This window comes from Felis catus, chromosome A3 (assembly GCF_018350175.1).
Source record: "Felis catus isolate Fca126 chromosome A3, F.catus_Fca126_mat1.0, whole genome shotgun sequence".
Lineage (NCBI taxonomy): Eukaryota > Metazoa > Chordata > Mammalia > Carnivora > Felidae > Felis > Felis catus.
Window position 1 is genome coordinate 113,192,100 of NC_058370.1, and position 25,226 is coordinate 113,217,325.

Consider the following 25,226-nt stretch of genomic DNA (forward strand, 5'->3'; position numbering starts at 1 on the left):
GAAAGGGGGAGAGAGAGAAAGGGGGGGAGAGAGAGAGAGAGAGAGAGAGAGAAAGTAGGACTCCAGCTCACCTGATGTGGGGACTGAAGTCACAAATTGTGAGATCACGACCTGTGCCAAAGTCATATGCTTAACGACTGAGCCACCCAGATGCCCCATAAAATTTATAAATGGAGACCAAAGTGTTCAGAGATTTAATTAATACAGTTTTGATACAGAAGTCACTCTCAAGGAAAATTTTATCTGTTCCTTGCTATATTTAAACATTCATCACAAAATAAAAATCAATCTTATTTTATATAAAAAATATTGGACTTATAAGTAGAATGACAAAATGTGTAAGTTGGACTTAAATTCTTAGGAAAATCTCTCTTTGAAAATTCATAAATTATACTCTTTATAAACATAAAATATATTATTTTGCTTTTTCTATTTAAAAAATTGATAAATTGAATACACCGAATGTTCATTTAAAGGCAACATTAAATGGTCCTTTCCAGCCATAAAGCTCCCCTTAGCGGACACTCATGGCTCTGGAGTCTGGAGGGGCACAGAAGAGGCAGCTTCACTCGGGGTCCTGCAGAGCTGTCTGACTCTGCGTTAGTCCCTAAACACTCTTCCAATTCTTCATTGTCTTTAACTCATGCCTCCTTTCAAAAAAGACTTCTACCATGGAATAATCATTAGCTTAACTCATTTCCTGGAACAGGATTTGATTTGCTAACACCTACAAAGCATGTACCGTAATCCAAGCATCTCACACGCATTTATCACATTTAACCCTCAAATGACCTGTTGTTGCTAACTGCCATCTTACAAGCGAGGAGACGAACGTAAGGACTAAATCACAAAGCTGCATGTGCATAATTCACTACTAAATTTTATTTTCCAGTTGTCCTTTTATAGTAACAAAAGTATTTTCACTCCTTTTTGGAGGGAGTAAGAGGAAGCTTTCTAAGTAAACCAATCCTTTTGATAAGAAACCACATAAATGGCTTACTTGCCATTCCGTACAGTATCCAATTCGATTTAGTTCCATGGATACGAAGAATTACGTCCCAAAGCACTGGACCACTTACCACTCTACATACACACGGTATACATTACGTGTGCAGGCATGGTAGCCAGACAATCTAGGAGGCCTTTTATATCTTTCCAGTGTGATTTTAATGCTCCACTATAATTTATTAACAGCTACACTTCCTTTAATCATAATATTCAGGATCTATGATCAAAATGATAAATGCTTTTGTACTCAGAGAGTATTAATTACCCTAACCTCACAAGAGTTCTCAACTTTGGATAAAGGAAACTGAAGTAACTTGTCCAGTGCAATCGACAGAAGCAGTGCCAGAAACAGAACAAGATCCCTGGACTGCCTCAACCAAAGGCAGTGACCACTCACTGTGCCTCACATGTAGGATGTTCCAAAGTTATTATTAACATTCTTTGGAAACATATTTCTTGGAAAAGCCTTTAAACCATGACTGCTGAAAGGCCTTTTGCAACCACTGCCCAGTTACAATATTTTTTCAAGTTCAGTCCATGACTCAAATCCCCGTCTTCCTTCACACCTCCAAGGGTATTATGAAACTTCTTATATGGAGATATTTGGGAACATGTAAGAGCTGTGCATGGATATGGAAGAAATCACTAGCTCAACTGTCCGAACACAGATTCCAAAGTCTGTCACTTTTGCAAAACCATATGAAAATATTGGGGGTAGATAAGCTATTGCGAAGTATCAAAACATTTGCTGTTGCAACAAATAGTGCATTTATTAAATAAGGGAATCAAGGGCATCATGTGCATGTTTTAGATGCAACAATTAGGGAAAAAAACAATTCTAATTTAGTAACATAACTGTATACTATGTTAGTTTTGCAGAATCAAAATTTATATTTCATGTAAATACAACCTGTACATCTGTTCCAAAATTTGTTGGACAGTGCATAGCAGGTGTGAAGTAAATAATGGAATGAAGGAAGGAATATGTAAGTAATTTAACTAAAGCTGAAAACAGGCAAACTATAAATAATTTAAGATTGCATTTCAAACATGGTTCTTTTTCCTAATTGCATCTTGCATGTAACAGTTAACAAATTCTCTAATGACAGAATTGATTTCATTTTTTCTTCAGCTGTAATGCTTACAGTTTCCCCTTGGCACTCAAGTACAAGCATAATCCGTATCCCCAGAATCAGAATTTCTGCATCAACTGTTTCTATGTATTTGTATCTTCCAACTGTTCTCTCAGCAAAACTGAGAGGACCATTCCTCTGAATTTTGATCAATATTAGTGTTTTACAATTTTTTTTTAACATGAGCCAATTTCTTTTGTGGCACTAGTTTCCTTCGAGTTTTAACTACTCTCACCTTTGTACACCTGACTTTCATTAAGAGTAACTGTAGAGGGTCCAACACCTGTGGTGCAGTACATCATACCACCAATAGGTGGCACTCTCCCAACACACTAAGGGTCCTATCGAATTTCCTCTTAACTTCAAAGTTTTAGATCAAGACTTTAAGGCTTTATGTTCAATTTACTTACAGTAGGTCTAATTATTTCAATAATTTACTTAACAGAAGTCTAATTATTTGAACAAGATAGCCACAGACACTGGGAGCCCTACTTTACTCCCTTAATTCTTCAAATACATACTGTCAGTATGCCCGCCAGTGTGCTAGACTGTGATGGACAGCTGATGAGACACCAACTCTCATTTTGCTGATCTTACCATCTCGCTCTAAAGCTGTAGTTTCTCTAAGTCTTGTTTATGACACAGATAAAATGACTTGTCTTGCCTGACTTGGTTTTCCAAACACCTTTTTCTCCCAGAGTCTGGAATGATATAACATGATAAAGAGCTCAAATTCTAGGGTCCTCCCAAAGCAGTGCAGCCCCCCTCTCTCAAACCTTTGAAAAGCTGGAAGCAGCCAAGAGCACAGGAATGAGAAGGAGAGGAGGAGGCCGGAACAGGAATATGGGAGCCGAGGCCTCCAGAGGATGAGGACGGGGAAGCTATCGGTGCACAATGGCTTCAACAAATTGTCCAATGTCATGTTGCAGGGCCTCCCTCAATCATCTGGAACCTCTACGAATGCCTGGTGTCTGGCCTCCATGACTTTAGCAGAGGATTAACATGGGATCCAAAGCAGCCCCAGAAATGTACTGGATTGCACAACTATGCAGGTCTCCTCGTGTCAAGTTGTCCTGATATAATCTGTCCCCTCCACTTCCATCCCCTGCATGTGGTATCAATCCACAAGATGCCATCTAACTTTGGAGAACACGACTGAACAAGCCACTCCTACCTTCTCCAACTACCAGTATTCTCAGATGTAGTTGCTGCCTTAGCAAGAATTAGTGCCCATGACCTATTGCACCAGAAGTGTGAAAGCCTGTTCCAGAGCCAAAGCTTTACTTTACACTGCACTTTAATGCTCAAAGCTGATGACAAGTGCTACGATTTATTCCTCAAATTCCTCCAGCACTGTTTCCATCAGTAACTAATTGTTCCCCAAAGCATCGCTGAGCAACTAGGGAAACTGGAAGGTTCAGTGCCCGACAGGCTGGGATTCATCCAGGGCTTATATTAACCAATAGACAATGTGGTCCTTTTCAACTATCAAGATATCCATGAATGGCATATTTAAAAGGTTCAAGGACAGAAATTATGAGTAAACATGTTTTAAAATTCACACATTCTTTGTTTCCTCTTTGAAAAGTTTCTAACAGTATTAAAGTGAGTTTAACAAAATCAAGGTGTATGCTCTTAGGTGTCTTTAGAACCTTGCTGGTGTGGTCTGAGGACCAGTAGCATCCTTGCTAGGAATGCAGCATCCTTGCTGAGGACCAGTAGCATTCCTTGCTAGGAATGCAGAATCCTGCCCCACCTTCTGCACTTAGAAACCAGAATCTGTTTTTTCATAAGATCTGGGGAGTACAGAGAACTGACATGCCCATTGATATTTACAAAGCAGTTGTCTAGAAAACCAAGGCTTATATGAGAACAATTACTTCTGCTTTTGTCTATCCTTAATTCATGCTCAGATGCTATTAGATAGTTGTATGCTTTATAAGATCCTTGGATTTCAGCTACATTTGAAAATGCATTTGATCTGGGTCACTTAGCAGTAAGTAGCAATAGCTGTTGCTATCTTCCAAATGTGTCAAACACTACTCTAGGTGTTCATGTATTAACTTATTCAAGTCTTAAAACAGCCCTTTAAGGCAGGTGAAATTACTTTCACATGAGGAAACAGAGGCACCAGGAGACAATGTAACAAGGTTGCCTAGATAGGAAGTTGCCAAACCAGTATTCAAACTCAGGCAACCTGCCTCCAGAGCCTACGCGCTGACCTCTCTGCTCTGGCTCCCCTTAGTGACTGTACTCCAGCAGAAATGCTCCATGGAAGATGGTTTGGTGTGGGTAGAACTAGAATGTCAGGTGCTGATCAAGGCAATGGCAGCTGGTCAGAGGACCTCTGGAAAACCTTTGCTGTGGACCTTCTCTGTGGATTTATTCTGAACTCAGTATAGTTCTAGGCCCATAATTTTAGGGATATAACAGAAACACTCCTTCTGAGCTGCCTAACTTATTCCTATCCTCCGACTAAAACATTTAGAACAGTAGTTTTCAATATGTGTCCCCTGGAACCCTGAGGTCCCTGAGAGATACCTGCAGAGACTAAGTAGTTATTCTCCCAACCAGTTCCCCCAGCAACTTTGAGATTAACGAATTTCTATATTAGAGGTTAAAATAACAATTCAGGTGACAAACTACCATTGTTTAAAAAACAAAAGACGGAAAACCACTGGTTTTGAAGATTTGGTTGACTATATGCTAGAGATTCTTTTTGGAGATTTTATCCTAAGTACTGTGCATATGTTAACTAAAAGATTGTTGCAATGCTAACTATTGTAATTTTATAGTGCTACCATAATTAGCAATGCTAATTATTTTTTTAGTTTGGCAATGGTTACCATATTTTTCCTGATACTGCATGCTCTACTAAAAATATTATACAGTATGTATTTGTTCATGTTTGTTCAAATTTATATTTTAAAATGTTATGAAGTCTCAGCTAAAGAAAATTGATACAATATTCTAAAATTCATTTCTAACAGCAACATACTTGACTATTTTTCCAAAAACTATGTCAATTAAACTTGACTTTCAAAGCCATTGGCCTGTCAGACTTATATGCAGTAAATACTTAAAATCATACTATTAGAACAGGGACAGAATAAAATGAAAATATGTGCAGAACCTTTATAAAGGAGTTTCTGTAACAAAAAGCATACACCATAACCCAAATGTTGGGGATGTGAACAGAATATATACAAAGCTCCTAAAAATTAATAAGACACCAAGTCCAACAAAAAATGGGCGAAGGAGATGATAAACAATTCACTGACCAAGAAATACACATCACCTATAAACAAAGAAAAGATACTCAAATTCCCTAGGAATAAGGGAGGTGCATGTAAATATGCTTCTCACCCATCTGATAAAAACAATTTTAAAGATTGAGAATATCCAATGGTAGAAGGGTCTGAGGAAGGAGGCATTTCAAATGCTGCCACTGGGAGTGCAAATTTGCACAATATTTTCAGAGTAATATAGTAAGTTTAAAGTGCACATACCTGCCAACCCAGCATTTTCATTTGTAGGAATTCTTGTACTAAGGCACTCCCACAGGTGTATATAAGATACATACATGGAAGTTCACTTGCAGCATTGTTCGTAGAAGGAAAGTCAAGATAGAAGCAAGCAGTGGGAGGGACAAACAACCCCAAAGTCCAGTGCTGCTGGCGACTAAATAAAAGTAGGTGTATCCATAAAACAGTCTGTGCAACCACTTAAAAATTTATCATCTTTCCTCTATTCCAAGATACCATATTGTAAAATACATTCTGATATAACAGACATTATTAAAATGTAAAAAAATAGCTTGTGGCCATTGTTCAATGCCATCAATTATAAGATACCTCCCATTTCAGAGATGCCGAAGAGTGAAACAAAAAATGAAACGTGTCTTATCGACAATACGGAGTTCAGTTTTAAATAAGCTCTTTAATGTAAATATATGACGATAATATAAATATAGCTATATAACAACAATTAATGTGCAGGAAACAGGTTTGCATGATTAAAAAAAAAAAAAGCCTAACTGTTAAGAATGAACATCTCTAAGGAGGAGCAGAGTTCAATTGTGATGGGGTAGGTGGAGAGGGACAGAACCCCTTTGATTAATTCTTTAGAAGGGGTCTATTTTTGGAAAAAAAAATCAACCATAAAAACCACTGGCTAATTACAATAGATCTGACATATATAAGAGCACTGTGAGAACATGTCTCAAGGCCCTGTGTACTCCCTTCCTATGGATTTTGCTTTCCTCTCCTTGTGGCATCTGCCTCTGGGGACAGAGGCCATAGTAATGCTAATAATCATTAGCATTCACTCCCTGTGTCCCTGTTCTACCTACATCCTCCCCTTCCTCAACAACCCAACAGAATAGACATAAACACCTCTGTTGTACAAATGAGCTGTGCTGGGTGAAGTTATTGGGCAGTTCTTGATTCCAGATCCACCCTGTCTGGCCCCAGAACCCATCCTCTTTCCACTACCAGGCTACTATTCTATCCACATCACCATCTATTTCTTTATGTGTTTGCTCTTTATCCTGTGCAAGTCTTTTCTCTTTTAAGGCATATTCAAATCATTTTCTTTTTTATGCTACATTGGTTTTAAGTTATCGCCAATCTGAAAGGCTATAAAACAGCTCAAAAGTTGCATTCTCGTGAACTAAAAGTCAATGCATTTCCTCTTTTCAAGGATTTTTTCTACTCGTGCCCATTCTGAGAATTTGTTCATTATAAACTCCCTCACTTTATGCCCACACGGTGTCTTTCTAGCTTTAACAACTCGATTTCAGAGCTAAAGACAAATTGATATACCCAACACTTTCAAGGGCTTTCCTTTCAAGAGCAGTTAAGTGGCGGCAGAGGTAAGAAGTAAGCAGTCCGTGCACAGGCCAGGAGTCACCAAATAGCCCAGACTCAGCACCTTTCAGTCTTCCCGCAACACAAGGAGAAGGGATAAACCAGGAGCCTAGCCTGCTGCATTTTCCATTTGAGCAAAGGTTTATCCTCGGAACTAAACTTGAAATGAAAGGACATTTGTTTGCATACATTTCAATTCCTTTCTACTCTCTTCCTCTATTGTTCTAACTCCTTTTTGGTCTCTCTCACAAAGAGGCTATCATTAAAACCAGGACAGACTTTCTATAGCCTCTAATACTTTTTGCTCTAAGTAGAAACTGTTAGAAATGAGAAAGACTGTCGAGAAAAAGGAAGTATCGGGAAATAGAAATTCTAAAGATCTATGTCACCAATTGCTAAGTTGCATTATGTTTCTTTGGGTCATTTATCATTCTTTGGGGAAGGGAACGAAGGTTTCAAAAATTAATGGCAGAGTCTAGACTGGAGGTAAACCAGGAGCCATATGTTTATGCAACCGTGCTCTTACACACACACACACACCCCTATCCCCACCTCTGATGAAAGTAAGGAATCAGGAGTGAAGATGAAGATACAGAAGTGAAAGAACAGTCAGGATCCAAAGGAGGGAGGTGAACCTGTTCCCAAAGGCCTCCGGCAGAAGGAACTGGGTGTGGGCTCACCTGAATCCTTCATGGGGCAGAGGGCACACTGCATACCCCAGGCCTCTCCATACAAACAGCAGCATTCAGTGTAAGTTGTCTGCTTGCCAACAAGAGGCCGGCTACACACATACTCATCACTCAGATGTTCCCAGCACAGATCTTGGTAGACATCAGTTTCTTCTATTTGTTCTGAAAGGGAAAACATGGTTCCATGACAATTGCACTGTTATTCCTACTTCATAAACACAGCGGTGGAAGCCAGCGAGTCTCAAAGTTTCCATCTCTATTTCTCAGACTGACTTCCAAGTAAAAGTCTGAAGCCAGCCTGGTCTTTCCATGGATCAAACCTCTGTCATCTCTAACAGGGTGTCATTCCATCAGCTGAAATTCAACCTGCCCGTCATGTTCCAATTAAATCCCTCCGTCTGCAGCTTCCCATCGTTGTAGAAAGCACTGCACGCTCTTCCTTCTATAGTCCATAATCCTAAAACACTGATCTCTGATTTCCCAATCTTTCCTTTTTTACCTTGACCCTTCTGTCAATTCCTACCATTTCTTTCTATGTAACACTTTGCAGATTCTTGCTTTCTCACTCAATTCATTCACCAAAGCCCTGGTGACACTTGATGCTACAGTACTCAATTCTAAACTTTCTGCCCTTCAATTGACTTCATCCAAAGTGGTTACTGACAGGGATGATGGATAGATCAATTAAGCCAATTAGGAGTAGTGCATCATCTCACTGGGGACAGAGAGGGATTCCAATCAATGGATGCCAGGGGTCCCCACCACCTTGTTGGATTCCATGGAGTGTTGGGCCCAGCCTCTTCTGTGTCCTTCAGTCCAGTCAAGCAAACCTGATTATCTTTTCCTGAACTCACATCTTCCTCAGTTGCTTTTGAGGGTGAAATGTGACGAACAGGCACAGAAGAGCTCTGCCATCGGCTCAGCCGATCTATATTCTCTTGTCGATTAAATATGTGTAGGGTACTGAATCTCCTACATACTGTCATGCATCTTATTATTTTTCTTCTTATTCTCTCTCATTTTTAAAAACTGTTCATCTATTTTTAAGAGAGAGCCAGAGAGAGAGAGAAGGGGAGGGGCAGAGAAAGAGGGAGACAGAGGATCCAAAGCAGGCTCTGCTCAGTCAGTGCAGAGCTCCATGAGGGGCTTGAACTCACCAACTGTGAGATTATGACCTGAGCTGAAGTCAGATGCTTAACTGACTAAGCCACCCAGGCACCCCTTCTCTCTTATTATTTTTAGCATCTCATTTTAATTACTCCAAAATACCCAAGGAGTCAATTTTTCTATTTCCCAGTAGCTCACAGTTCAGTCAAAAGGAAAACCTTGACATTTATTTGGACAGAGACTTGCATCTCACATCCAAACATACCATGTGATTCAGTTGGTCGTATGCATCTTTTTTCTGAAGCATCCAGGACCATTGGATGGGTACAGAAGCAGTTATAAGAGCCTTCTGTATTAACACATTGGCCATCAATACAACTGTTGGGGTCCTGACATTCATCCATATCTTAAAAGAAAAAAAATTAAAGAAAATCAACAATCAGTTGTACCTCTTACACTCACCAAACTTTATACACTGCTAAATTGAGTCTAGATTACAGAGGCTGCCACATTTTAATTAACTACACATCATCATCCAAAAGAGAACAGCTTTGACTATAAAAATATTAAGTTGTATTGACTGGAACAATAATGTTTCCCTGCTGCTGCTGACATTAAAGAAAGAAAGAAAACATTTACGGACAGGATATGCTTAGAAATTTAAGATAAAATGCCTCTTTATGATAGTTTTAAAACTATTTCCTTTTGCTATGTTTTTCTGCCTAGTGTATATGGTTTTCTGCTTAAGCCTTAAAGTCTGGGTCAGTATTTAAAAATGACTTTCACTTGCATGGTATGAGTGATGAAACAGGAGGCTCCCCAGACCGAAAGAACACTTCAGTTAAACCAGTGACCTGAATTATAATTCCACATTGAATATTAACTCTTTGTTTGAAATCTGTTCCAAAAGTAGGAAGGAGGTTTTTTTTATTTTCTTAAATCTTGCTCAAAAAAAAAGATCCATAAACCATTTACAGGTCTTTTCAACATGTGACTTAGATGCAAAGCAATTGTTTTGACTACACAGCATCACTTATTTTTTTCCATCTGTATCTTTTCAGAGCACCCTGTATCCTCCTAATACTTACCAAAGCACTGCAATTTGACGGGATCATAGTATGTCCCCTGCTTACAGTAGCATTCATAACCAGGCTGAGTGTTCAGACAGAAGCCATTTTTGCAGATTTCTTGCCCAAAGAGCAGGCATTCATCTGCATCTATGGGGGGCAAAATGGTGAAAGAGAAGACTGAGCTTTGGTCTTTGAGTTAAAAACAGTCTAACGAATACTGGGTTTCAGTTGACTTAGATATTATAATATTCATAGTCCAAAGAATCTTCAGATACAACAGGAGAAAATTCTTAAGGTTAAGCCTAACTCACAGATGTAGAAACAGAATCTGTGACATTTGGGGAACAATGTCCAAAACATTATTGAAGGAGGTCTTTTTGTAAATATAATTTCTGGGTCACTACCTCCTATCCAATGAAATAGTTTATGAACTTCACAATGCAGCCAACAGTATTTTCTCAAGAATATACCTTTTAAGAAATGTGCCTTTCTCTAAATGTGTATGTTGGCTCATGAACTAACTGGGATGAAGAAAAATCCCCACGAAGAGTTTGATGGAACTTGATGAGTCTGTCTCGGTGATAATGACCAGCTAATAGAAGCACAAGTTCTGAAGGTCTTGGAAGGCCCATTTCTCCACAGAACGTAAAGTGCTCACCATCTGCAAACCTCAGTTTACTGTGGTAAGTTGGGGACAATAGGAACATCTGCCTGACAGGAATGAAGCAATTAAATGAGAAAATCCATGAAGAAGATTCCACAGACTCTCAAAAAGTGTTTATCCCTTGCTTTCATTGCTATTATTATTATCATCAGTTCTAGCATTTTAGAGCAAATGTCATGTCATAAAAAAAAAAATCATAGGCTTCATGGATGAATCACTCAAAGTTACACAGCTGGAAAATGGCAAAGTCAAGTCCATAATACATAGCTGTTTGGATCTGCAACTAATATTCCAACCATTTACAGCACTGCTAAGACAGGGTGAGGAGGAACTTATTTTTATATGAAAGAGAGGGCGACTTTATGGTAAAATCAGGGCTCTGTTCCATAATATGAAGTGAGATTTAACTATATGCCTGCAAAAACAAAGTATGATATTTGTGAACTTGAAAACTATTAAACACATACTACAAATCAAGGCTTCTTGTTATTTAATTGGACTGAATCATAGATTTATTTAAAAAGCACATATGGAATTTCTTATCCAGCTACTGAGTATCATTAAAACGGTAGTTCTCAAAAACGGATGGACAATAAAAATGTTTAGTCTGTTTTCCAGCCATTTAGCAGTTTTCAGTATTAGACTATAAAGGGAAGAAAAAAAACCCATAGTGTATATAAGAGGTCATAATATCTCTATCATGGAAATGTCAAAAGTGAGTAGTTAACAAGGAAATACTCATAGATGTGGCTTAAATTTCACCTAAATAAAAAGATTGTGCATTTATTTCAGAATTATAGATTACCAGCATTAAATACACAAAACACATTTACTTAGTTTTCTTCTTTTCCATTCCTTATGATGAATCTGTAGCCATTAGTCAAAGCATCTTAGCAAATAGTAGGATGAGTTCTAAAAAAAAGTCAAGAATCTTAGCTTTGTTGATGACCACAAAAACCAATATAATGATGGTCAAAATTATATGGTCTTAGCTTGTATTATTTATCATATACCTCTGGAATACAAGCATAAATTTATTAAAATTTATTAGGCACCTCCTAGGTACAGAGTTTTAAGTATTTCTAGTATATTATCTCATTTAATCCTCACGATAACCCTTGAGACATCATTCCTATCTCCGAGATGAAGAGATGGAAACTCAGGAGGGTCACATGACATCCCAGGGCTGCGTGGTCTTAAGTATTCTAACTCCCAAGACCAAACGCTGCCCAGAGTTGACAGGCACCTTCCCCCAGAAAAATTAAAGGCTTTCTAATCAGTTTCTATGATGAGAAGAGCTATAACTCTGTGGAGCCCAAGCCATGCTTTCACCGGAATGCTGATATGCATACGTGTTACAAATTCATTTCTGTTTGATTCTGACCTTTATAGTTCTCATCACCAGCATCATAAGAGGATTCTCCAGTGGGGACAAAGCCTTTCCCTCTAGGACACATTTCAGCGAATTCAGCTGATTTCAGGAGAGACCAAAAAAAAAAAAAAACAGTTAAAAAGAGAAAAAAATAAACGTTCTCCATTAATGTGTGTTTTAAATTTTGAAATTCAGTTTTTGGTTTTTTTCCCCCAGACTCCATTAACTTTAAGGCAAGTCTTGTCATCTATTCTGGACAAATAAATTCAGTATAATTTCCAAAATTATGGATTAGGTGCAAATAAATCTAATGACTTTAAAATTTTTTACTTGTAATTAAAAAAAAAAAAACCCTCCTAGTTCATGCACTTCTCATTTACCAACGTTTTGACTGATGTTATGACTTATTTCTCCATTACTGTGGTTTCTAGCATTTTAAAGGTTGAATAAGATTCCAGTCAGGCAAGATCTTAGCCTAAATATGCAAGCTCTAGCTACGGATAATGCGGGATCAGTTTTAGCCAAAAAAGACGGGTTTTAACTTAAAAATGGAATAAAACCGAATTGCCTTTCTGCCAAAATATCATATGGAACCTTACTGTAATAGTGTATTCTGCAATGGACTGATGTTAAGTTTAAGAATTCATTTTGAGGTGGGATGAGGGGGATGGCTCCAGCTCTGAATGAAAACGTACTGTACGGTAATCTCATCTCAATGCCACTACGGCAGGTACCAGTCAATGTCATCCTTTCAAGGCTTCAATGCAGCAACCAAAATGAGAAGCTTCCAAGGCCCTGGACACCGCGGGACCCAACCCAAGTGTGAACACACTGCTCAGCTGGTCCTTACCAGTCCCCACAACAGGGCAAGGGAAGATCTCACAGTTGTCTCCCCAGCCGGCACCGGAGGTACAGCAGCACTCTTGTTTGGTGACATTGGGGGCCAGCACATTATCGCAGAGACTGGCATCGTTTAGATTATAGTAGCATTCTTTCTTTTCTTCTTTGGGTTGATCATCATCTAAGTCTAAAGAGAGTGGAGAGAGTGAAAAGGGGCCCTCTAGGACACACCAGATGGGTATCACAACAGAGCGGAAAACACAATAATAAAGAGATAGACGGGGGTGAGGGAGGGTGCCAGCAGCATTTCATTTACACAAAACAGCCTTCTGCTTCAGGTGCGGGTCCTTCCACTTCAAGATAAAAATGCACTGGAATCCGGAATTTTGATACATTTCTAACACACCCCAAGAGTGTAAATCTGTCAAAATCATTTTCTTTTACGTTAAACCAATTGCTATACTCCTATAAATTTGGCCGTGAGAAGAGTTTCCATATCTGCTTTCTTGCCAAACATAGGCCCATTCTATGTGAGCTATAACACCTACTTAAATCAATGAAAATTTTCCCCAACATTTGACCAGAGATGTGGGGCCACACAAAATATTTAACTCTTAGGTGGTTATTTGAATCAACAATGCCCCAATCTTTTCTGAACAGTACAAGGCAGAGTATAATAACCAGGAAAACACTGCAATAACCCCAAATCTATAAAATAACCTTTTGTTACTGAAAGTCTACTTAAAATGCTGCAAATATAGGACTTTGAATGAAACAATGAGTGCCAGCTAAGCCTTGGGGAAGAATTTCAAGGCTTGGTTCTAGTCCTGGCTCATGTGTGTTCTAGAGGAATATATTTTCCAACAGACTCAGTTTAACCCTCTGTGATAAAAGACAAAGTGATATGAGAGAATACAAACAATGAGAACAAAATTCACTTACTTTCAGATAATACTATAAATGATTTAATCCCATCAGATTTATAGCCTATGAACAAGACTGTGCTTTTAAAAGCTTTTAGAAGTACTGTATTTGGGGGTGCCTGGGTGGCTCCGTTGCTTAAGTCTGACTCTTGATTTTGGCTCAGGTCATGATCTCACAGTTCATAGGTTTGAGCCCACATCTGGTTCTGTGGTGACAGTGCGGAGTCTGCTCAGGATTCTCTCTCTCTACCTCTCTCTCTACCTCTCTCTCTGCTCCTCCCCCACCTTCTCTCTCAAAATAAATAAATAAAACTTAAAAAAAGGTCAGTATTTTGAGAGTAGGCTTGTAAAGTGGTCTAATCTCTTCTCCACCATATGCTGCAGAGTTCAGTTACTGTGTATGATCCAGTTAGGACTTATTAATAGTTTTTATTTTATGCTATATCAAATAAAAAGCTGACTACTGCCATGACAATTACTTAGATTAATTTCAATGAAATATTTTCATTAGAACGCTTCTTAGATATGAAGAAACTACAAGGACAAAGGGAAAACATTTGCCAGTGAGGATAAGACCTGAATGTCAACACCTACCTTTGTTTTGCAGTTGGTGCACAATTAATTAGGAAGGTTTAAGGAGTTATTTTCACAATAGTGCCCTATATATTTATTTTGGCAGGGTCAGATTGACTGTAAGGAGTAGATTAATACGCCACTTAGCAAAAGTGTTCCTAAAATAGAATTCCACAAAATTCTATCAGAAAAGCGACTACCCTTTCTTTCCTCCTAGGGCAAGGAAAACAAGCAAAATGGCAAACAAAACCCCGATGTACATATTACTCTCAAAACACAGAACATCAATGAGAATGTAGAAGATCCCTTTCACACTTGATTGTGGCTGTTAGATCATTCTATCTTTGACATAATTCAGGCTGGATTCTAAGTCAGTGTCAATAGCTGATGGCAAATTCCAACCTTGAATACAGGTCCAGGAAAAAGAGGAAATGCTGATTTCTACAACAGATTATGAAGTGGTTTTAAGTCCATTTCCTTGGATGTGAAATCAGATAAAACTTGCCACAGCCCTCATCTCTTCTAGCTTTCAAGTGTGCAAAAGACAGAAATGTGTTGTGCCCACACGCAGAGAGCAGTCAACCACCGCTTCCTTCTCTTTACGAGGGGCTCCAAGCTCTTATAAACAGAATTCTTTGGGAAAAGGGCATTTGAAGTTATTATTAAAATCCACCATGAGTCTTGCAGAAAAATTTATAACTTTCCCCCAACACTTGTAAATTAATTGGCAGCCCATTACTCATGATTTTGCTCATTTTATTCAGTTGACCTAAAAGTACAGCTATTAACGTATGCATTTGGAAATACAAATCAAATCAGCAACGTGATTAGCTTGTCAATCAAGTTTACAGTCTGTGCAAAGAGAGGGCTGAATAATTGTTTTCTTCTTGCGTTCCAAGTTGTAAGTATGTCATGGCATTTCTTACAACATGGAATACTATACAGTAGGGCATCATGAAAACTGCTATATTCCTAAGTAATCAGACACCAGAGGCTTACGTAGGAGACAAAAACTTATATATATATACACGTGTATATATATATATGTATATATATGTGTATATACATATATATATATATACACACCTAGGCCTGTTTTCTACAATGTTTGTTACATTCATAGCACATAAACTAAGAAATAAAATTATCTTTTTCTTTTTCTTTTTTGGAAGGAAACTCACAAGTTTTTGCATAAGGGAGACAACCAGTAATATCATCCTGTTATTCAGGTTTTACATCGGTTGTTACAAGTTTTGTTTTTTATCCCAGCAGTTTGAAAGCTCAATGTTTATACAGCTGAAATTGGGGGTTAGTCAGGCCCTCATCTGTGTTTGGAAAGAGATGCAAATTCTTTTCAAAAAAACCAGTCCACAAAGGTCATTTGTGAAACAACAGCAATTTCCCTATCTTTCTAACCTTTAAATAATTAACTTCCTAGAGCATTTTTCCACTGGGGGGGAAAACTCATCAGTAAACACAATGCAATGTGATTTCTTTAAAGAATCTCTATGAGTTTAGGTCACTTGCTGCCACAGGAAGAATGGTTAAATTGCCAAGCAATTTTAAAAGATCTAATCAATGGATAGTAAAGTGCCAGGCATTAAAAAGAATAAATTTTATTTTTATTAAAGAGTTTATGAGTAACATGAGCCATACTACATACCTCATGCCACAGACTTCTAAGAAATATACTACCTCTCCTCCGGTATCTTCGGATTTGATTTTTCAATTTTATTAAGAGGTTGGCATCACATCTATGTACAAACAGCAATTTGCATAGTCTAATCCTAGGGTATGGAGGATGGTAAGAAGTGAGTTTTTTGAACTTTTACACATGTTTCTGAAACATTTTTTACAGAGGCCCTTTCTTGTGATCCACAGAGCAACTCCATGAAACAGTATGTGCAGGTTACAAAGCATCCTTACTTTCCAGAAGAGATGATTTAGGCTGGGTCCAATGTCTCATGCCTGTTGCCTTCCCGAAACCTCTTCTATGGGGCTCAGCTTCTTAGCATCTCAACTAGCATGAATTTGTTTTATTTATTTATTTTTTCACTTCTTTGAGCCAAATGGGGAGGGGACAGCAGATAATCCTTGCTGGTATAGAGTTTGGCCACCAGGTCACATAGAGTATAATCATGTTCCCTGGCTCTGAAGAGAAAGTCATGGATTGAGTCATATGGTGCCACTTATGAAGAGCACTTTCTAGAAACATCTTCTCTCTTGGTTCCTCAGAAAGAAGAAGATGTGGTGTTCATTTAGAGGATGGTTTCCTTCGGTCTAATCTTAGCCTTGCTGTCAGGTTGAGGAAATCTGCAACATTTTTCTAATTAAGGGAGACACGAGCATTCTAAATGGGCCCCTGTCTTTCAATTTCCATTTGCAAAGTATTCTGAAGGCTTTTATGAGCTAATCTTCTTCATACCTTTCTGGGACAGTCAGGTTTACGACAATGACCAAAGACCCATGAGCAAATACCCATGAGCAAACAATGCCTCCAAGTAAAACACCTGCTAGAGTCCTAAAAAGGCATCAATTTATATAACTCTAACCCTGGTAATGTTCAGTAAATTACTTTCAACTCAATCATTCACAAAGCTTTATTCCATTTTTTATTTTAAAATCACCATAGGCACTAATGTTTTATACCAACTCATGTTTTTTATTGTTTTTCATTATTTTTTTAATGTTTATTTATTTTTGAGAGGGAGAGAGACAGAGCACAAGCAAGGGAGGGGCAGAGAGAGAGGGAGACCAAGGGAGACCCAGAATTCGAAGCAGGTTCCAGGCTCTGAGCTGTGAGTACAGAGCCTGATACCTGAGCTGAAATCAGACGCTTAACCCACTGAGCCACCTAGGAGCCCCAACTCCTGTTTTTTATGGGAAAAGAATTTTTAGCATAATATTCTAAGAAGGAATAAAAGAGAACTTGAAAATTCATATATTTCCTTTTTTTCCTAGTTTTCTCCAAGACTTGAAAAATAAAAAGCGTGTGTGTTTTTCAAGTTTATTTATTTTGAGAGAAAGTGAGAATGCAAGAACGAGTTTGAGAACAAGTGAAAGAGGGAGAGAGAGACAGAATCCCAAGCGGGCTCTGCACTGTCAGCACAGAGCCCCATGTGAGACTTGACCCCACGAGCCATGAGACCATCACCTGAGCCGAAATCAAGAGTCAGACGCTTAACCAACTGAGCCCTCCAGATGTCCCGAAAGTGTGTGTCTTTTAGGTGGAATTCAGGAGACAGCCATTGTTGAGTTTCAGAAAACAAGCACGGACAATAGGAGTGGGCTGAACAGGAATGAATGCAAGGAAAAAGGGAGAATGGGAACAGATGGTAAAGATATGGACCAAGTCAAAAGATTAGAAAGCCAAGCATAAGAGAAAAAGCACTTGGAAGAGGACTCCTCCACCCAGTTCCTGTCCTTAAGTCAAGCAGATGGGGGAGTCAGGCTATGACAACCCTAAGGGAGCAAGTGTAGGGCGCCTAAGCCACACTCCACAGGGATAAAGTGGGCAGGGCTACCACAGAAGGCTGCCTGGAGAGCTGACATGTGAACTAACTTCTTCAAAAATAACTTTAGAGAAACTGGACAGGAGATAAGGTGGACAGGGGTGAGGAGGAATAAAAAGGACGACTGTACTCAGGTCTGGGCAGAGCGGGGTAAGGGGAGTGGTGGTCTGCGAAGGAAGTCACTGAAGGTGACAGAGAGCCCGGGAGGCGCTGTCATGCAACAAGCGACAGCCGTGTTCCTGATTCAGGCACTGGGTAGAGGACGATGCCACTCTCTGAGACTCACCTCATGGCCTCAACTTAAAAGGCAGGCAATAAATACCAGCCAGGTTGAATGAAGGTTCTTTGTTTTTGTTTCTTTTTCCAGCAAAGGAACAGAAGAGAACAGGGGAAGCGAGCCTGAGATAACAACAGGCTGGGGCTGGGGGCGGGGGAGGGGGGCGGGGGTGGAGAGAAAGCCTGTGATTCATGGAGACAGGACTGGACACCGGGAATGTCAGAACAAGACCGGGGTGAAAGAGGAGGCTCCTGAAAGAAGAAGGACGTTCCGTGGAGAAAGAAAAATGGGTGTGACACGCAGAGACGTGTGAGCAGGTGGCGCCCGTGGAGACAGAGAAGAGGCCGGATATCACAGCAGCAAGCGTCGTGGCAAAACGCTGTCATAGGTGCATTGTGAGGGCCTGTGAAGATGACTGGGACAGTAACGCCACATCTGAGGTGACAGGTAAAATATCAGGAAATGTTTAAAGGAAATGTACCAACCCCTCCTCGTTGGGCCATATTTATAGCAAATGCCAGGGCCCCAAATGACTGCTGCCGCACCAGTGTGGGCATCTCCTGTCTCAAGAACATGCAATGGCTCATATCCAGTTGGAGTCTGTCACTTAGATCAACTGCCATCAGTTCATTCAAACACGGACATCTCCTCACTTAAAAACTCAGATGTTATTTTACATCTTATATATAGCAAGTAAAAAATTTCATAAAAGTAAAAGCACAGTTTGGTAATTAGTAAATTCTTCTATGCTCTTTGAACATGGGAAGAAACCTGATTCAACTCCCTCCCCCCCCCCCAACAATTGAGTATGTTCTCCCTAGCCTTACTACATTTATAGTATAGATCCATTACAAATACACAGTAAGACCTCAGGAGTTTTATGGCATTTTACAATGTTTGCATTTTAAATACTATGCTCTCACTGTCTTTCATTTTTTTTTTCCTATCGAAGCCCTTTTTTTCTAATCAGAAATTATTTTTAAAAAACTGTCTCAATGTTAATTTATTTTACAGGTTAACTAAACACATAAAAAAAAAAAAAACCCTACTCCGCCAAATGTAACAGTTCAATGATATTATATGTGGTTTCCTGCCTTTAAAAAAATATGTACGTACATAAAACCTGTAGCGGACCTCTCTAGGAGGAGAACAAGGATGCTCTTTGAGTTCAATTGTCAGAATCAGGAGGATGATTTACACGTGTCCCTTGACAGCAGGGAAACGCTTTCATTCTTCTGTTCTACTTGTTATTTAACCGAAACACATGAAGGAACCATCCGCCCTACAAGGAAGTATAAATAGATCATTCCTCATTCAAGTGTGGCCTCCAATCTATCTCTGATAAAACGAATCAGTACTTAATTCTACAGAACTAGCTGGGAATGACACCATAAATACAGAGGGGATACACTCTTGAATGTCGAGACGCAGTCTGATTCAAGAGGTAGTGAGTGTCTGCCATAGGTGAGGCAGTGAGCAAGGTTACAGGGGACGCAAAGATGAGTAAGGCAGAGTATAAGGGTCCTGCCGCCCTGCCAGTGGCTTTGGACTTCACGCTGTAGGCAGCAATAAGCAGCTAAAACTTGTGATGAGCACTGGGTGTTGTAGGTGGTGATCAATCACTACATCCTACACCTGACACTAGTGTTGCACTGAATGTTAACGAACCGGAATTTAAATAAAATCTTGAATAAAAATAAATATAAAACCAGATTCATGTTTTGAAAACATCAATGGTGGCAACAGCGAGGAAGAGGAATCGGTGGGAGGGGATGGAGGGAAGTCAGGAAGCTACCGCCATGATCCAGGTAAGAGCTGGTGAAGGATTGGCCCAGGGCAGTGGTAACACAGGAGTAGGGAGAGCTGAAGGACACTGTTGAGACAGAATTGGCAGAATGTTCTGGAGGCTTGGATGAATGGGGAGAAAAATTAAGGTGTGATGTCAGGATTTCCAGGACTGATGTTTGGCAATTAATGAGTGAACACAGGTTGGAGAAGGGATGGTAATGAATTTGGTTTGGGGATAATTTCAGGCAGATACACTGACAAGACACCCTGGGAGAAAGGGCCAATAATAGGCAGCTGGAAATAGGAGTGTGGCTCTGAGGACAGAGGCGGAGGCAGAAGATACTTGGCAGGCTGTATCACGTAAGTAAGAGTTGACTCAGAGAAGACGATTAAATATCCCAAGAGAAGAACAGAGAGTAAAAAGAGGCCTAAACATGCAACTCCCCGGGACATTATTATTTAAGGAATGGGCTGAGGAAAAAGAGTCTGGAAACGAGAAAGAAAAAGACCAGAGCAAGAGGGAGGAGGATGGGGGAAGGAATGTCCTAAATCCATCAGAAGGAAAGCAGGAGGAGGGAAGACGGGAAACCACGGTCAGTTGTTTCACAAGAAGGAATGGGCAGCGAGACGAATGGCTTTAGCATGTAGGTGCTCTCCACTGGCCCAAGGGAAAGGCGCTCTGTGCAGACAAGCCTGGGGGCCCTGGATCAAATGGGGGACAGTTCTGTGGAGGGAGGTGGAGCCTGGAGGTCCCCATCAAAGAATCTGAAGGCCAGCACGGTGACAGAGATTATTCCTGGGTGGTGCCACTGTGGGGGATTTTCATTTTTGATATATTTTCGTATAAGCCAATTTTCTGAGAAGAATATGCATTGTTTTAAATAAAATCACATGCATTATTTTTTTTCAAAAAGAAAGCCAGTTAAAAAAAAAATGTTTATTTATTTATTTTGAGAGAGAGACAGAGAGTGTGAGCAGGGGAGGGGTAGAGAGAGAGGGGGAGAGAGAATCCCAAGCAGGCTTTGCACTCCTGATACAGAGCCCCACATGGGGCCCGATCCTATAAACCCAGAGATCACGACCTGAGCCAAAACTAAAGGCCGGACCAACTGAGCCACCAGGTGCCCCAGGAAGCCAATTGTTAGAGGTTGGAGTCATGGGGTCCTTGGCCTCGAGAAGGGGAATGGCAAAGTGGAAAAGATCCCGGGGTTAGGTTCCCGCACAGCCCTAGCTGTGGGACCCTAAGAAGAGCGTTCAGAGTTTCTCCTTGGGCCTCGGCTTCCTGACAGGTAAATACAGGAGCTGGGCTAGAAAACCATGAAGGTGCTTCCTAGTTGTGGAAGCCTAGGCTCTACCTTGTGATGTGAGAATAAGCTCTCAAATACATTAGAGAAAAACGGATATTTAAGAAAACGCTGCAATAAACTGCATAAAGAACAATTCTTCTATAATGCAAATAATCACTCCAGTTTATGTTGTATAATTTCTGATCTCGTTTATTTGCTTTTCTTCAAGTGAGGAACACCTGCCTCGATTATAACATGTATCTTTTTTGTGTTCTTTTCCTTATACCTTCTGTTTTAAAAATAAGCTCAGTTCCTACCCCAGAGTCTCCTCTGTGCACCAATCAAGACAGAGAGCAGCATTTTGTGGGTAAGGCTTGAAGGCTGCAGTTGCCAAGACCACATATTTACTGCTTCTTTTAGAGTGCCCGAGGACATAAAGTTTTTATGGAGCAATTATCACAGGCACTGAGAAAATAAAAGCATCAGGCTATATTTCATATCCATACCCTCTTACACGTGATGAGTGGCATGGACATTTTTTAGTTCTTTCTGTTGCAGGTGCTTTTAGGCAATGTACAACAATGTAAATCAGTGGCCAAAGGCCCAGGCAGTGAAAACCATTAGACCAGACCTAAAAAATATTAGGTGGGAGCCAAGAAGTAGTTTAGAAACAAAAACCCTAGGTATTAAAATTCAAAAGTACCATAAAGGCTACCTGGTACAATACCCTGCTGGGAAGGGGTACCCTTCGACCAGTGGGTATCCCACTTGTTTTGGGACACGTCTAGGGAAACACCCATAATTTCATGACCATTACCTATCCCTAGTTATTGGAAAATTCTGTTCACTGCTCTGCAATCTGCCTTCCTGACATCACCCCTTGGCTCCTGTTCTGTCCTCAGTACGATACCACTGTGGATTGTGCTACTGCTCATTGGTGGGATCCCCTCCGACTGGGGAAATTTAGCAGCTTAGTAAAATTCATCTTTCTTGCAAATTCATCTTTCCTTTCCAAATTACTTTTCAGGAAGGATGAGATCTGAGCTGTTGGTCTAGAATGTATATAGTGAAATTATTCTGAATCTTTGTTAAAAACCCTCACTTAAATTTGGTATAAAAAGTTTTGTTCTGTGTAACGGCAGATCCTTTGATTAGAGTAGGATACAAACTCTTCTAGATGGCCCCCATTTAGCCAACTTGTTGCGTTAACCAATGTTCTCTTCCCTCTGAGAGGCACCCAGGCCTGTGCCCACAGCAGGTGGAATGCTCACAGCCAGGAAGCTGCTCTTGGGCAGAAGCACACATTTCCTGTTCTCACATGCTGAGCTGTATGCTGACCAAGACTCATCTGTGATTATTCTCAAACATTCTGTGCCAGTGTATTAATTACTGTAATTACATAATTAAACAGTATATACACCAATAAAGTATGAATTGTGAGTAGTTGTTTATAGAACAAGTTAAAGACTAAAGTTGATTCAGTAAATGGAACGCTATCAAATTAGGTGTGGATAAGACAACTGTAGGGGTGCCTGGGTGGATCAGTCAGTTAAGCATCCGACTTCGGCTCAGGTCATGATCTTCCAGTTTGTGAGTTCGAGCCCTGCATCAGGCTCTGTGCTCACAGCTCAGAGCCCGGAGCCTGCTTCAGATTCTGTGTCTCCCTCTCTCTCTGCCCCTCCCCTGCTCATGCTCTGTCTCTGTCTCTGCCTCTCTCTCTCAAAAATAAACGTTAAAAAAAGACAACTACACAAAAATTGAGAAAAACGATAAAAATCTAGAGGAATTTTACACTCACGTACTTGGCAAAGGCCTTTAAATTCTTTCTCCCTTTAAAGTAGGTGGTGGAGATCATGCGTAATGTAGTTTATGCAAGACAAGCCATGCAGGACTCTTAAGAGTGGACTTGTACTCAAAACAAGTTCTCGGCCCTCCTTCAAAGATTGGCAAATGAATGTACATTGATACGCTTTAAGTGAAAATTTAAATATTTAGAAACTATATTATCTTTTCCAGGATTCCTAGCTTCAAATGCCTTTTCAAACGGCAGGTCAATTAAACAGCCCTGCTCAAGTCGGGCAGAGAAGTCTCCTCCTGCAGTTGACAGCTGGCCTGCCTCTCAGGACCCTGACAGAGAATTGCTCAGATGAAGATATCATCATAGACAATCTGAAGGCTGCATATAATCAGTTACAGTTCGCCAGGAACTCTGCAGATTGAGGTATGGTAGAGCTGCCAGAAACAAGATAAATTAGTCAGATTATACTGACATGGACCAATAAAAACAACTGGGTATGTATAATATTTAGCAGAAGCCAGAGAACTATGGGGAAAATATGTAAGAAACCATAAAAGAAAAGATTAGATACAAAGAGGAAGGAGAAACTATGTATCTATTGGCAGCTTTATGAAGCCGAGTATTCAAAACCAAGTTCTTTAAAAACGCAGGACAGTACTTAGTGAATTCTGACTGGAAGAACTTTCCAGAAAGAGTCAGTCAGTCGATGAGAGCAAGGACTCTAAGGGAGGGAAAAAGGCAAAGCAAATGTTAGGGACTTAATTAAAGAAAAGCTTAAAAACAGGAGATGAGGAACAAAGCTTACAAAATGAATCACTGTACAGTTTTAAGCAGCAGTTAAAAAAATTTTTTTTCAAGTTTATGTATTTGAGATCTTGAAAGAGAAAGGGTAGAGAGAAAGGGAGTGAGAAAGAACCCCAAGAAAGCTCTACACCATCAGTGCAGAGCCTGATGGCGGGGCTTGAACCCACAAACCGTGAAATCATGACCTGAGCCAAAATCACGAGTCAGATGGTGAACCAACTACACCACGCAGGCGTCCCTAAGAAGCCATTTATGATGAACTACTCCAGTTCACCAAATATGATTCAGATGGTCTCACGATCCTATTAAGGTACTATTAATCTCCAAAAAAAAAGAAATGAACAAACTTTAGGATCCCAGACATTTACCTAAACTGAATCTACGTGAAGTGAATGAACCATTCCTTGATATTTACATAAACCGAATCTATGTGAAGTGAATGAACCATTCCCTGATGTTGCTGAAACATTCCAGCAAAAAAATACCTATCTAGGAAAAAACATAGTTAAAAAGGTCCACCATTTCAGAAAAGATCATAAAAGGAGGAGAAATAGATATCCCTTAAGTATTTGGATCATAGCTTACTATTTTAATACTTCATATAGTACTCTGCCATTAACAAATGCCTTTTACATATAGGATTTTTTTTTTAAATCATAAAATTCTGTGAGGTAAATAAAACCTTTGTATTTTACAAGTGAGAAAACCAAACCTCATAAATGTGGAATGATATGCCCAAGCTTACACAGCTGGAAAATCGCAGACCACCATGGTTATTCCAATTTGAGGTAGTATAAGAAATTTAGAAAATAAAAGAAAAGGCTAAAATTTCCATTAATTCCAATAATTATCTATTTTATGTGTCCTCCTCTTCCCTCCTGCCACAGACTGTTATCACTGGAACAGTCCATTTTGTGACTTAACATTGTACTATGTGCATTTATCTGGACTACGTAACGTTCGTAGGAATCATTTAATGAGTGTACAATATGATGATATGTGAATTATTTCAGTCAAATACTATAATACTATAATATAGTACACTATACTCTACTATAATAATGATGCTATAATACTATAATCTTTCAGTCAAATACTATAAATTCACCATCATACCATGGGCGAGGCACTCCTCTACGGAACTAAAGACAAATAGGAAAAGGCAGTTACTTAACCAATCGCATTATGGGCCAGCCAGGTTTTTAACTGTGTGTTTGTTTTTGCTATTTTAGGAACAACTAAGATGAAAAGTGTTCTCTCTACAGCTCATGTGTCACAGAGGTGGTCACTAGAACGAGGAATAACCCCTCCCTCCAGCAATACATCACCTCTTCCCCCTCACAGTGTTTTTGAATTACACATTGTATTGTCTTTTTGTGTAATTCTGTAATTCTGTACCCTTCCCCTCTATATCTAACAATTAAGAAGAATAGGTGTACGTGAAGACATTTTTAAATTGCATTTCCTTTTACTTGCAAAGATGGTTATTTCATACAGAACAAGTGTGCCCTGTT

The 25,226-nt window shown here is 39.6% G+C and overlaps 1 protein-coding gene across 9 annotated transcripts in view; it reads right to left on the minus strand.

Annotated features, from left to right (window-relative positions):
• LTBP1 (latent transforming growth factor beta binding protein 1) overlaps positions 1–25,226 on the minus strand; it is a 402,670-nt gene that overhangs the window by 18,534 nt on the left and 358,910 nt on the right. For all 9 annotated transcript variants that reach the window (XM_023251973.2, XM_023251970.2, XM_023251968.2 and 6 more), the window contains 5 exons: positions 12,762–12,938; positions 11,924–12,010; positions 9,894–10,022; positions 9,071–9,211; positions 7,690–7,860 (listed from right to left, as the gene is read on the minus strand). In XM_023251973.2, the coding sequence (XP_023107741.2) occupies positions 7,690–7,860; positions 9,071–9,211; positions 9,894–10,022; positions 11,924–12,010; positions 12,762–12,938 (705 nt within the window). The remainder of the gene's footprint in view (positions 1–7,689; positions 7,861–9,070; positions 9,212–9,893; positions 10,023–11,923; positions 12,011–12,761; positions 12,939–25,226) is intronic.